Below are 14,320 nucleotides of genomic sequence, written 5' to 3'. Positions count from 1 at the left end.
TGGATGGTCCTTTTGAAGACTCTGAAGTTCCCTTTCTGTTTGACAATAGGAGTTCCATATGTGCAGGATTCTTCCATGCACAAATCAGGAGGGAGATGATTGGGACCATTGTTGGTTGATTCGATAACCATTTAAAATAGCATTACTTGCATGATTTAAATATTCATTTGAATGAGGTGAGCCTCATCTAATTTTAATAATAATTGTGCCATGAACTAAAATAAGATGGAATAGGGATGTTCAGCAGGCTTTGTTTTTCTTTAATTGCAGCCATTTTAGATGACATTCTAATTTTCTTTCTTTACTTGTGTGAACAGTGTTTCTAAGCCCTACGTGCCCATTTTAAAGAGACAATAGTTTATTTGACTAGCTTTGCACATTTATGGTGCAATATTGTTGCTATCAAAACAAATGAGAAAACTACTGTAAGCATCAATGTGAGCAGGCGTGTGTCCTTATTACCTAAAGAGCTGGATGCAACAATTGAGCCAGTTTTAATGAGAATTGAATTTGTATATTGAGTTTGGAAGAGAAGCTGATGGAACAGCCAGTTATGATTGTATATGGAATTAGGAAATAGATTCACTAGCAGTAACTATCATTGTAATCAACGCTTAAACAAATTCATCACTTTACTAGCCTGAGCATACCTGGGGTCACTGCCAGCAAGATCCATTGAAGTACCTTGATAAGGAGTTTCTTCTCATCCTAGCATCGAGCCAACAGCTGGGAACGTGAAGGTGGTGGAATTTTTAGTGGTTTCACTGGACCCTCCTTGGGGCTGCATATTTGGTATTTGTTCTGGCTAGAGGGTGTGCTACAAATTTTAGATGGCAACAACTTCTAATTGCTGGAAGAGAGAATATTCTCCTCTCTCTTTCTAGAGTTTGGCCGTTGTGAGCAGAGAGTGTAGCACGCAAAGGGTAGTTTCCAAGAAAGTGTGCTTCACAGCCTCATTCTTAATAAGGTATTTAGTGCATCCTGATAAATGATCTCATCTTTGTTTTGTTGCCCATAGGGGAATCTTTTAATTATATATGAGTTCAGGATCCTTTAGCTTAATTATTCAACAATCCTGTGCTCTAAATTGGGGGGCTTTTTGTTAACAAAGAGCAGCATGAAAGAATGTTACATTGAGTATTGTAAGCGCCTAAGGACCTATTGCGTTAGGCAATGTACAGACACAGAAATAGATGGCACCTGCCCTAAGGAGCTTACAGTCTTAATAGACCAGACACACACACAGTGAACTGTGTGATGGCAGTAAATTTCATGTTAGTTTCATAACTTATTTTCTGGTAGGGAGTGGGGATGTTGAAAATGAATGGTGAATGAGACATGGCAGAGGGGGATGTGTAAAACAGACTGAGGGATGGAGAGGGTTGGAACAAACTGAGAGTCAGCGCAGGCCTGAAAAAGTGCAGTCAAAACTGTAGAAAATGCTCTGCATGTCCTAAAGTCCTTGTTTTCACAGTTTCTGTAGCTCTTCCTACCAGTTGGCGTCTCTGGATGGTTTCTCCCAGCAGTTTTTCCCCCAAGGCCACATGGAGTGTGTGTGGCACCAGCCCAATATTTTAGCTCTAGTATCCCCAGAGTAATGATGTCTACCCTACAGGGTTCTGGGACCAAGGAATGGTGGGGGGAGGTTTGGCTCTGCCTGGGCCCCATTTTATTCTCTTTCCTCAGTGCAGCAGTCTCTGCTTTAGCTACTTCTGTAGTTTCTCCTACCAGCTGGAGTCTAGCGCTGGTCATGTATTTTCAGAGCCATCTTTCCTGTATGGAGGATTTGGATCTGACTTAAGGTAAATATTTTACTAAAAATGTACACGTTTTATCATGACAGAAGTACTGAATGGCTGTGTCTGTACTGAGAATTTTTTGCAATTCTTTCTGCCATTTGTCCTGCACAGTGCATCACCATCAGGGCTAACAATGATGAAAATGCTAGTATAGAGAGTGAACAGATATTTTTCTTGAGGTGACATCTAAACCTACTTAGAAAGGGGAGAGAAGAGGCCATTGGTCCGGGAGCTCTGAGAGTCTCACTAGATTCAGTGGAATAGTGAAGTATAACTTAAATATCATTGATGCATTCTTTGCACCTTTAGCTATAGCAGGTGCTGATTGCTTTGGGAAGGTATCCATAAGTAAGGCTACGTTTTAGTCATGGGTATTTTTACTACAAGTCATGGGCAGGTCACAGGCAATATACAAAAAGTCACAGTCCGTGACCTGACTGCGACTTGTATTATACCCCTGACTAAATCTTGCGAGTGCTCGTTTGGGGCGGAGGGGAGGGGGCACACAGGTGGTGGGGGGAGGATGGCCTGAGGGGGCAGGTGCTTGGGGGGCGCCGTGGGTGCTGGGAGGCACCACGGATGCTGGGGGAGTGCCGGGGGAGGGGGGGGCAGGTACTGGGAGGGGTGGTCCGGAGGGTGCCAAGAGTGCTGGAGGAGCAGTCAGGGGGAGGAGGGGCATTGCGGGTGCGAGCAGCTTGGGACCCCCACTGGTGCTGGGGGGAGTTGGCAGGACTGGTAGGCGACCTAGCTGGCTTCTAGGAAGTCATGACATGTCCCTCCCTAAGTTCCTAGCTCTGCGTGCTGCCAGCTCCGCAGCTCCTGTTGGCCGGGAACTGTGGCCAATGGGAGCTGCGCAGGCAGTACTTGTGGGCAGAGGCAGCGAATGGAGCGAAGAGCTGAGGGAAGGACATTTTGCTGCTTCCAGGGAGCCCTCCCAAGGTAAAAGCTGCCCAAACCCCTCATCCCCTCCCGCGCCCCAACTTCCAGCCCTGAGTCCCCTCCCACACCCAAACTCCTCCTGCTGCTCTTGGGAGGGCAGGCAGTGGCCCATGACTGTCCCAGCCGCGGCCGGTGTGTCTGGACCAAGGGCTGCCTGAACTGCTGGGGCAGCGCCGGAACCAGCTGCACAAGTCACGGAGATCCTGGAAAGTCATGGAAACTTGACAAACTCTCAGCTTTACCCATAAGGCTCTTGGAACATTCATAGTTTGACCCCAGCAAACTCCTTCCAGGTGCTGCTGCTGTTTCCTGTGGGGGTGTGGTGATAGAGGCAACAGGGCCAAGTATCTACTAAAACATTTTTCCAGTTAAAATTTAATTTTTAGTCTCATGAATGTTTCACTTTTTCAGGAGTAAGAAAATCTTAAGCAAGAAAAAACTGAAAAGGAAACAGAAGACTAAATTGAAAGTGAAAACACGCAACAAGGTAAATGATGTGGATCCATATGTTCAATTTCAAATAGACCAAATATCTTTGCATTAACCAAAATAATTTCAGATGAGGGACAGATAAAGAAAAGAATGTTAACCAACACAGTTATTTCTGTCGTCTTTTTGAAGAAATAAAAACAATAGTGTTTGTATCCAGAGTGTACAATATGACTTTGGCTGCAAGCTTAGAGTTCTGCAATTGTTTGGTTCAGTGCATAATTTTATCAAAATTTATTTAGTAGTTATAGTTTCAGTGTGAAATAACAGTAAATATTTTTGGAGAAATAGTTTATAAATTCGATTTCTTTCATACTTAGTTAAATAATCTGTTAAGTCATAAAGCTTGAAAATTTTACTGTATACATAACAGGACAACATTATTGTGTGAGGAGAGCTTTCCCCACATTTGCTGCTGGGAAGACAAGGCCCCCAAGCGTCTAATCAATTTGAAACCTACGCCTCAGCTGTTAGGAGAGGCAGAATTTCAACACTTTGCCCTATCTCCATCTGTGGGAATTGGAGTTTGGTATAGACTCTTACCGCTTTCTCTCCCCCGTTGTTCACCAGTGATTGCCTCATGCTATCTTGAACAGCACATTAAGCTTTATAACACCGTTTTATGCCGTTATCTCCATTTAGCTCTAAGCAGCACTAAATATGAGAAGATATCTGTAAATTTTACTCTGCTGCATTGGAAAGCTACTGTTTGACCATTAGAGACTGAGGATAGGGTAAAGCAGAGGATTGTCTAGTTATATAGTAAAGAGACAAGGTGGGTGAGGTTATATCTTTATTGGACCACCTTCCGTTGGTGAAAGAGACAAGCTTTTGAGCTCTTCAGACTTGAAGCTCTGTGGAGTTTGAAACCTTGTCTTTTCACCAACCAAATTGGTCCAATAAAAAATATTACCTCTCCCACCTGGTCACTCTCATATTTGGGGACCAACATGGCTACAACAACAGTGCAAACAACAATAGTTATATATTACAAAATATTAATCAAACTTTTAAAAAATTCAAAAACAAAAGGATTTGTTTTTATCTTTACTTATACCAAAACATTTAGTATTTAAATTAATATGATTAATTGAACATTGTTTTTGCTGAAATTTGCTCTTTCTAAAGAAGTTTTAAACTGTTCTGTATTCCTGTGGACATGGAACTGGATCCCTTTGATTAACAAAAAATGGCTCAAATCAGGTAATGCAGATAGCACAGCAAAAAAACAGCAGTTAGAACTACTGTATTTTCTACTCTGAAAGGCAACAGAATACCCCTGTAATGAACAGTTTACTACACGTCAATTCTCTACCTTGTCCATGTCTACCAAGCCTACTGTGGGTACTCAGACTCCAGAAAGATGGGTTTGGAAGGACAAAACCAGAACAGTTTCTCTAGCTCAGAGCTCAGTCTTGTCTCCTTGGATACTTACCATACTATTATGCTTAACTCAGCCTGGGGCTAATCTTCAGGACTGTTTCCTCCAGCAAATAGTTAGTTTACTCATATAAACTTAGTTAATTTCTAAACTATTTTCAGTTGTTTGGTAATTAGAGGGTAGCTTTTGCCTTCTTTCAGTTACCTTAGGAGAGCTCCTCCATTATCAGATTGGCTTCCAAGATAAAAGACAAAACTAAGAAGTCTAAGTAGCACTACAGGATGTATTTGGTCTGTGAACATTTCTCAATCTCTCAAGAGCAGTTTGTGCTTTCTTTAAGTAGGACATCTCTTCAGCTCTGTACCTTACTTCCAGCAACAGACCAAGGCAGCCTTTTATTCCCTTGATGGTGGTTCAGCGAGGTCACTGTCAAACAGGAGGATGAATCTCAGACCTCTGCACTCCACTAAGCTGACAATAAAGCAGATTCCTTGGGCCCCTTTCTTGCTTCCATTACATTCAGTGGAAAGGCTTGGTACTTGAGGAAGTCATAGGTCATCTTGAAGGCTGTAGCTGCTTCTAATCCACTAGTACAGACTGTGCTCTAATTGACCCTCACAGTCTGCATCTGCCACCTAAATGATTTGGTTTCCAATATTTTTTTGTCCGTGTTTACAATAATTTTCATGTGAAGTGTTAAGCTGGCTTTATTTGTCTTTGAGGCGGCAAAAGTTTTGTTCCTATGCCTCATTCCACTTCTTGTAATAAGGTACACAGATCCTTGATACTGGGATCTCTGTAATATGCAGCCTTGGAGGCAGACAGGACTTTGTCAGTCAGTGGTATAAGAGGTCTGATTCCACATCTGAGAAGTCTACCAGTTTTGTGTTTGCCTCTGCAGCTTGAGGAAGTCATGACATCAGCTCATTGCTTCAGAGCACATTGAAAAAAAAAAAAAACGCAAAAAATTTTAACCCCCCCCCCTCCCCCTTTAGTTGGCTTTAAATCTCCTGGCTCTCAGAATCTGTTTATTGGGACTCTCCATGTACTCCACTGCTGCTCCACATAGTTACTGGGATTCTCCATGTACTCCACTGCTTATTCATGCAGAGTGCAGCATGTCAGACTACTAAGAAAGGAAACGCAAGATACTGCTGATTGAGTACCTGGATGGAGACCTGCACTTGTTTCTGTGCAGACTCAGGCTAGAGCAGAGGTTCCTGCTGTATCCCCTTCCTTGAGCAGTGGTGCTCACAAGAAGCAATGGGAGAGTCCCATGAAGAAAATCTTCTGGGCTGGGTGCGGGTAGTAGGCCTCTTTTCCCTACACTCTGTGTAGGTTAAAGTGCAAAAAGTTTCCCACATAGCCATCAGACTCTTCTCTTGCAGTTCTGATGGAGCAACTGTCCATCTCCCCACTTCTGCTGCTGCAATGGTGGGATGACACTGATAGAGACCCAGAAGAGAGAACAAGGAAAGCCTGCTAAATGGTCCCTCAGGCCTAATCCCTTCTCCCATTCTGTAGCCTTTCCACCACCCAGTGACTCAGAGCTACTTTGTTTAAGTGATAGGTTTCAGAGTAGCAGTCGTGTTAGTCTGTATCCGCAAAAAGACCAGGAGTACTTGTGGCACCTTAGAGACTAACAAATTTATTTGAGCATAAGCTTTCGTGGGCTACAGCCCACTTCATTTGATGCATGTAGAGGAAAATACAGTAGGATGATTTTATATACACAGAGAACATGAAACAATGTATGTTCTTCACTGTCCAGCCCTTTCCTGGGCAGTTCAAATATTAGAGGTCCATTGGCCCTGTAAGGGATCAAATATGCAACAGGAATATGCTATTTTAACTGGAGCTAACCAAACAGCTCAGTTTAACTGCAGCGCTGGGTTAGTTTTGATTAAAGAATGAAACAAAGTTATTGAACTACAAAGAAGTAGATTTTAAGTGAGTACATGTATAATGTATTAAAGTCAGCAATGGTTACAAGAGTGATACAGAATAAACACTTACTAGAAACTAAAACTTAGCAAACTAGACTTGTTTCAAAATAAGATCCTTATTACATGTTCCCAGCAACATAGCTGACTGAATTTTCAAGTTGGGATCTGCCTCCAAAGGGCTGGTTCATTTGTCATCTTAGGTGAAATAGCGAGAGGAGTGTCTGGTGTGTTTTTGCCCCTCACTTTTATGGTCCAGACTCCCTTGAAGTGGATTTTCTGAGGATTACATCTCAAAGCAGATTATTCAAACAAGAAAGAAGGTTTACCCCGTGCTCGCTCTTCTCCCCTCTGTATGCTGAAATGCAGATTTGCCTGGTCTCCCTCTTGCTGTCTCAAGGATCCTGTTTACTACTTATATGTAAATTGAAGGAAACGCACATTACTTCGTTTATGATACACTTGCTTAACCATTCCTACTTAATCAGGGCTATGTGAGTTTGAGCATGCAGGGGAAATTTGTAACTTTACATATAATGTTGCAGCATACATTTCACCATGATATTATTGACCTGCGAGTTATTAGTTTTCAGGTGATACCCTCACAAGCCATATTTTGTACAAAGATTATTGTACAAAGTAGTGTGTAAGATGTGAATACATGGGTGTATTCAGTCACAAAGGTTTTCCACTCTCCAGGGAGCTTGTAAATTGATCTCCACCTGAGGAGGATGGTTACAGGAAACATTTTTTTTAAAAGAGGGATGTGGGAGGTCTCAGTGCTCAGACTCCTAATCGCGCCAACAAGAAGCACAAACCTGCTCTGGACCGATCTGCCTGAGATGGATAGAAAAGGGAGGAGTAAGACCAGCTGACAAAGAGCATGGGAAGAAAAAAGACCCCCCTCATCCACATTGTCTTCTGAGGAATCTGTGGATGCCTCAGGGAGGTGCTCTAAGAGACACAAAGCGGAATCTGCTTCCCACAAAGATTAATTTTCATACTCTTCTTGGGAGAGGGTCACCTCTTAGATTCTGTTCTATAGATCATAAAGAGGAGGTGGTTCAGGACAAACTTCTTCCCACTGATTATTTTATCACTATACTTAAAAAGACAGTATCTATATTGGGTTTGCTTCTACAGGAAATCCCTATAAGAGAGGAAGAGGAAAGCCAGTCTAATAGAGAAAGTGAGACCACTAAGCAATATAACCTTTCTGGTTCCAGACTAGAACAATATAGCTATGTAAATCCTCCTGGTTGAAAAAAATGATCAAAGAGGAAAGGGAGATTACATGCAAGACCAAAATGCAGAGCGGCGTTTCCAAATAGTGCTACAATGTGCCCCAATCCAAAATCAAATATGGTCTCCTTTCCTTATGTTAAAAGAAAAGGAGGACTTGTGGCACCTTAGAGACTAACCAATTTATTTGAGCATGAGCTTTCGTGAGCTACAGCTCACTTCATCAGATGAAGTGAGCTGTAGCTCACGAAAGCTCATGCTCAAATAAATTGGTTAGTCTCTAAGGTGCCACAAGTCCTCCTTTTCTTTTTGCGAATACAGACTAACACGGCTGTTCCTCTGAAACCTTTCCTTATGTTGATGCTCTTTTCCTTCTAGTCCAACACAACCAGTCTTTCAGATGGGGATCTATTGCCAAAGGATCTCACAGATTAGGAGAATAGAATCAGACAAGAAAAATTTTGAGGCCTTGCCTGCTACCTCAGTTTGTTTTGCAAAGGAATTCTGGCATGGATTGACAATCTGAAATACCTCTGAAGCATAGAAAGGCTTTTAAACTAGTTGCATCTCTGAAAAAAGATGTCTTTAGAAGCAGACTTCATATTTGACACCTCCCTTGTTGCCCTCTGGTACTCAGCTAGAGCAAAGATGTGATACAGTAACTCCTCACTTAAGGTTGTAGTTATGTTCCTGAAAAATGTGACTTTAAGCGAAACAATGTTAAGTGAATCCAATTTCCCCATAAGAATTAATGTAAATAAGAGAGGTTAAGTTCCAGGGAAATTTTTTTCACCAGACAAAAGACTAATATATATTAATATCACACACACACACACACACACAGTATAAGTTTTAAACAATTTAATACTGGTACACAGCGATGATGATTGTGAAGCTTGGTTGAGGTGGTGAAGTCAGAGGGTGGGATATTTCCCAGGGAATGCCTTACTGTTAAATGATGAACTAGCAATGGGCTGAGCCCTCAAAGGTTAACTCATTGTTAATGTAGCCTCACACTCTACAAGGCAGCACGAATGGAGGGAGGGGAGACAGCATGGCAGACAGACACACACCGTGTGTGTGAGAAAGAGATGCGCATTTCCCCTTTAAATACGCTGACCCCACTCTTAAGTACATTGCCTTGTTAAATAGATCAGCAAGCTGAGACTGCAGCTACTGCCAGGAAGCTCCCTCCCTCCTGAGCCCTGTCCTGTGTCCCTCCTGCTCTATGGAAGATGGGGTAAGCGGGGTGCAGGAGCAGAGGGGAGGGTGACACCCTGACATTAGCCCCTCTTTTCGCCCCTCCTGCCGGCACAGCAAGCAGGAGGCTCGGGGAGCAGCTCCAAGGTAGAGGGCAGGAGCAGCACATGACAGTGTGGGGAGGGACAGCTGAACTGCTGGCAATTGATGGCCTGCTGGGCAGCTGCTGCACAGGGAACTTAGGGGAGTGGGGAGCTGATATGGGGGCTGCCGGTACACCCTGGTTCCAAGCCCCCGTCAGCTGGCTCCAGTGGGCTGCTCTTCCTGCAAGCAATGGACAAAGCAGGCGGCTGCCAAACAAAGTTATAAGGGAGCATTGCACAACTTTAAATGAGCATGTTCCCGAATTGTTCAGCAACGAAACAACGTTAATCGGGACGACTTTAAGTGAGGAGTTACTGTTGTATGCTGATCCATGTGGCCCTGGGAGTGAAAGAGAGAGCCACAGATTTACTGCTCTCAACCACTTCAAAATACTATGACGGGAAGCTGTTTGGCAAACCTATGGGTAAGCTGGTAGTGGACTTCTTGGAAAGATCAAGTTCCTAACAAGCAGGATAGGAGCGACTACAGGTCTTACTCCATATCAAGGTAGTCCTTTTACATTGGCCAATATAGAAAATCCCACTGGAAACACTTAAGAGGAAAATGAAACAGATCCAGCGGAGCATGTGGTGGCAGAGGTGAGTTCTTTGGTTCAACCTCAGATTCCTCAAAACAAACTGCATCTCTAGCAGACACCCCAGTGTAGAGAGGGGCCCCAGATTAGTAGTTGATGGCTGCTTCAGTTTGTAGTGTTCTGGCAAGTGGTGACCCTTGACAAATGGATTTTGGAAACAGTGCAAAGGGGATAGTCTTTTGGATTTTTTTCAAATTGAGACAAATTTATCCCATTTCCCTTGCTAAAGGAAGGGAAAAGATGAGACACACAAATGGCCATCGTTCATCTCCTCTGAATGGGAGGAATAGAATCTGTTCATCCTCTAGAGAGGAACCAGTGCATTCACTCCATTTTCTTATTTCCAAAACTCTTCCTCCCCTTCTCCCCCCCCCCCCCCAAAAAAAAAAAAAAACACAACAGTCAAAGGCTGCAAGGCAGTTCTCAGTCTGAAGGTATCTCAAAAGGTTCAGGGAAAAAAAACAAAAGTCAAGATGAAACCTTAAATCCACACTAACCGCCATCAACGAGGATACTCTAGGCCAGGGCATCCTTCAGATCTAGTCATGTCAACTTCCATGTCCCAATTTGGCTGTCTAACAGATGCTTCTTGTGGTTTGCTCTTAGAGAACAGCACCGCCAGTACAGGTCTCTTATCTTTTGGTTTAGCAACAGCCATGCAAATATTTATGAAAATGCCAGTAGTGTTAATACTAGGAATGGGATTCTTGCCTATTTCCTGGATGACCTCCTTTTTCTAGCCTTATCCAGAGTCAGAGCTATAGCCGGCACCAGTCAGGATGCTTCAGTACCATGGCTCTGTGATTACATTTGGAGAATAATCATTTTTAACACCTTTGCAGTGAATTTCCCACCTCAGAGAGGAGAATAGATGCCGTTCTCCAGAAAGTTTTCATATCACAGGAAAAACAGGAGAAACTGAGGAATCTTATCAAAACTGGTCAGCCCCTCTTGGGTAGTATCCACTCACACACTGTCTATTCTGAGATCAGTAGTCTCTTGTGTGGATAATCTCTAGTGGACCCATGCTTATGTGAGGATGCTACAGAGCGTCCTCTTGTCCTCCCTCACCAATCTCTTTTCCACCCTTCAGTGAAGGTATATACCCAAGAGGATACTCAGGTCCATCAGATAGTGGGTTTCAAGCAATTTGAGTCAGGCTTCCTGATAGGCAAACCACTCAGGAAGTTATTGCCACAGATGCCAGTCTGGAAGGATGGGGTGCTCACACCAGGTCAAGGACTTCCTTGGGATCTGCTCTAAATAAGGGAACGAACAAACAATACAAACTGCTTAGTGCTCCCATATTTGGACACTGGTCATGACAGACAAATACCTTGGTAACGTCCTACATTAGTAGGTGAGGGGGAGCAAGGTCCACGCTCTTATAAAGAGAAGGTTACTTGCTAATGACTTTGGCAGATTCTTCTCTGCTCCCTTCACATACAAGGGAAAAATGAATGTTAGAGCTGACTGGCTTAGTTGGGAACAAATAGATCATTCAGAATGGGAACTGTACCCAGATGTATTTTATCTCTTTGTAAAGGACTTTAGTCTCCAATCTGTTTGCCTCCCACCTGAATCATGAGGTTCCATTGTACAGGGAAGAAATGATGACTTTTTAAAAAAAAATCAAAGCATAGAAAATTAATTTGTCCTATCTTCCTAGAGGAGCTCCTCATCTTTGCCTTTCAAGGAGAAGTTTTTGAACGTGAAAGTGAAGGGTTATTCTACCAGAATGTTCTGAAAAAATGTTTAAAAAGAAAGAGAAAATTGTCAGTCAGTTTGACATTGAGAATGAGCAAAGTAAAATAAAATATGAAAATTAAGAGAAATGGCACTAAAAAGGGAGAGAACGTTACACATATAATGTATTTCTGTTCAGGATCTAAAGAGGAGCTTTAGATTTCCAATGACAATACATTTCCTTAAAGAGAAGACCGGGCTTTGCTTACTCTTGCACAAGTGTTTCAGACATCTTCTTGGATTGACTTTTTGTCAGATTCACAGCCTCAAATGTAATAGCTGGAAGCCAGAGTGTAGCTGGTGTGTTGCAGACAGGCTGCTGGGGTCAGAGTTGCTGGACCAGGCCTATATTACACGAACACTGAGGGTGGGACCTGCATGCTGTTTGTGAGCGGCCCAGAGCTGCAACAGCAAGAGGGCAGGTTTTTCCATCGGATTCACAGTCACTTACCTGACTTTGACCATGCCTGCTCTTGAGCAGTCATGTTCCTTGTTGGTGTAGGATATACTGCTTAACCGTAGAAAGCTGTCTACCAGCAAGTGTTAACTACTATTTGAAATGGACCAGTTTGGTGCCTTGGGTGAGGCAAAAATCTTAGGATCTTAATTTGGTTTCAGCTTCACTTAGGAACTTCCCTTTTGAGCCCTTGTCTGATTGTTCATTGTATTGTTTATCTCTTGAAATGGCTTTCATTATTGCCATAGCCTCAGCCAGAAGAGTGAGCAAGTTAAATGTCTTAATGGCTGAGCCACCATTTATGTCTTTTCAAAAAGTTAAGGTGGTTCTTAGGCCTGATCCCAGGTTTTTGCCAAAAGTGGTGTCTGATTTTCACATGAGACAATTAATTTGCTGGTATTTTTTCCCAGAGCCGTATATTAGTAAAGGGGAATCTGTTTTATGTATTTTGGTTGCAAGAATGCTCTTGCATGTTGTTTCGGTTCAGGTATTTTAGTTTTTGAAAATCGTCTAGATTATTTCTGTTTTACCCTGTAACCCACATGATTCTTAGCATATCTTTCCAGACACTAGAAGGATTAAAAATGTATTGTTGAATGTTACACATTAACAAATCCCTGTATCCATGACAGCATGATTACATTCCACTACAGCTATGGTAACTTCTCTTGCTTACCTTAAGCAAGTTCCAGTTACTGAAATTTGCGGGGCGACGACCTGGACCTCTGTACCCACTTTTCTAAGCATTATGCTCTGAACTTGGCTATAAGGGGTAATGCTAGATTTGGTAAAGTGGTGCATCAGTCTCTATTCAACTGGGACTCTGCTTCCTCCTCTGGGTTATTTTCAGCACTGCTTATCAAACAATCCCATGAGTGGGATGTAGAGCCACTTGAAGAAATGGAGGTTACTTACTTGTAACCAGAGTTTTTCAAGATGACTCTGCATAGACACACTTCCACCTGTCTTTTGCTTTGTCTGAGTGCTCTCTTTTTAATCTCTGAGCTGGCAGTGGAGGGATCTGCGGTGGTAAAGGGCACTGCACTCACTTACATAGCCTTGGAACTTGCAGAGATGCTGAGGGGAGGTATAGGAGAGGGCACAGGAGCTCTTGAACGGTTATTGCTTGGAGAAGTTTTTATTGTTAGGTGCCATTAGGTGGTGCAATACTCATAACTATAAATATACAGCGCCCCCTCGAAGAACTCAAGCTACAAGTAAGTAACCTTCATTTTCAGACCCTGTTGGGCCAGACTGGCTATTAACATTTTTGATAGGTGATTTTTAGCATACCTCATAGACATTGTGATTATCAGATTATCTTTAATGAATTCTGTGGTAGCATTTTTTTCACCTATATCTGTTTTTTGGCATCTTTGCCATTGATTATACAGTGATGATGAATATGAGCACCCTTATGTATATAGCTACCAGACATAAAAACATAATGGCAACCAAATCAACATCTCCTTTCAATTTCTCAACAAAACTGCACCCTTAGCCCTCCAGCCCTCTTTGAACTCCTGCACTAAAAGATAGACTTTTATAGTATGCCCTCAAGATCAGTACATTTAGGACAAAGGTGAATAGTGGATTATTCCTAAAATTATTTATCTGTATCACAGTAGTGTGTTGGGGCTCCATTTTCTTATGTACTCTACAAACACAATACAAAACACTCCTTGTCCCAAAATGCTTACAGTCCAGATAGACAAGATGAAGTATGAGGGGAAATAGAGGCACAACAAGGTGAAGGGATCTACCTATGGTCAAATGGGAGATCAGTGGCAGAATTGGGACTAGAACTCAAGTCTCCTGAGTCCCAGCCCATTGGACCACATTGACTCTCCAAATTGAATGGGCTCTCATGGAAAATATTCTGCCATCAGCTCTCTGCTGTACTGATGGGGTTCTAGTTTGAGTACATCCGCAGAATGAGACCGTGTTAGCTCAATGCAGAAGGACAGATGGGTTGGAATACCTTAGGTTTCAAACCTAAACTATCAATTAAAGAACATAATGCTTAATACTGAAAGTAGGACAGGAGACAATTTCTGAAAGTTGGTCAGCTCATTGTAAAGATGCAGGAAAACAGTCGGTAATACTTAGTCTAGTGCTAAAAGGGTTGACTTCTGAAGTTATGTGAATGTACGTAAGATGACTTGGCCACCTACTTATAAGTAGGGGTGGGTGCTGCAACATATATAGATCAAAGCCTCATGCAATTCTAGTGAGAATGAGTTTAAATACGGAGATGTCAAATTTACCGCACAGTAGCTATCATTGCAGTAACATTTGGCTTTATGTGGAAGATGCTCCAAAGAACCTTGATATGTGCCCTACAATTGTTTTGCAGTACAAGGGGAAGCATTGCTTATGAAATAA

At 42.5% G+C, this 14,320-nt stretch overlaps 1 protein-coding gene across 14 annotated transcripts in view; it reads left to right on the top strand.

Moving 5' to 3' along the window:
- Nucleotides 1–14,320, top strand: part of MYCBP2 (MYC binding protein 2) — a 414,953-nt gene that overhangs the window by 18,315 nt on the left and 382,318 nt on the right. For all 14 annotated transcript variants that reach the window (XM_073347199.1, XM_073347148.1, XM_073347171.1 and 11 more), the window contains exon 2: nt 3,150–3,225. In XM_073347199.1, the coding sequence (XP_073203300.1) occupies nt 3,150–3,225 (76 nt within the window). The remainder of the gene's footprint in view (nt 1–3,149; nt 3,226–14,320) is intronic.

This window comes from Lepidochelys kempii, chromosome 1 (genome assembly GCF_965140265.1).
Source record: "Lepidochelys kempii isolate rLepKem1 chromosome 1, rLepKem1.hap2, whole genome shotgun sequence".
In the NCBI taxonomy this organism is placed as follows: domain Eukaryota; kingdom Metazoa; phylum Chordata; order Testudines; family Cheloniidae; genus Lepidochelys; species Lepidochelys kempii.
The sequence above is the reverse complement of the archived record's forward strand: the minus strand, read 5'-3'. Positions and strand labels throughout refer to the sequence as shown.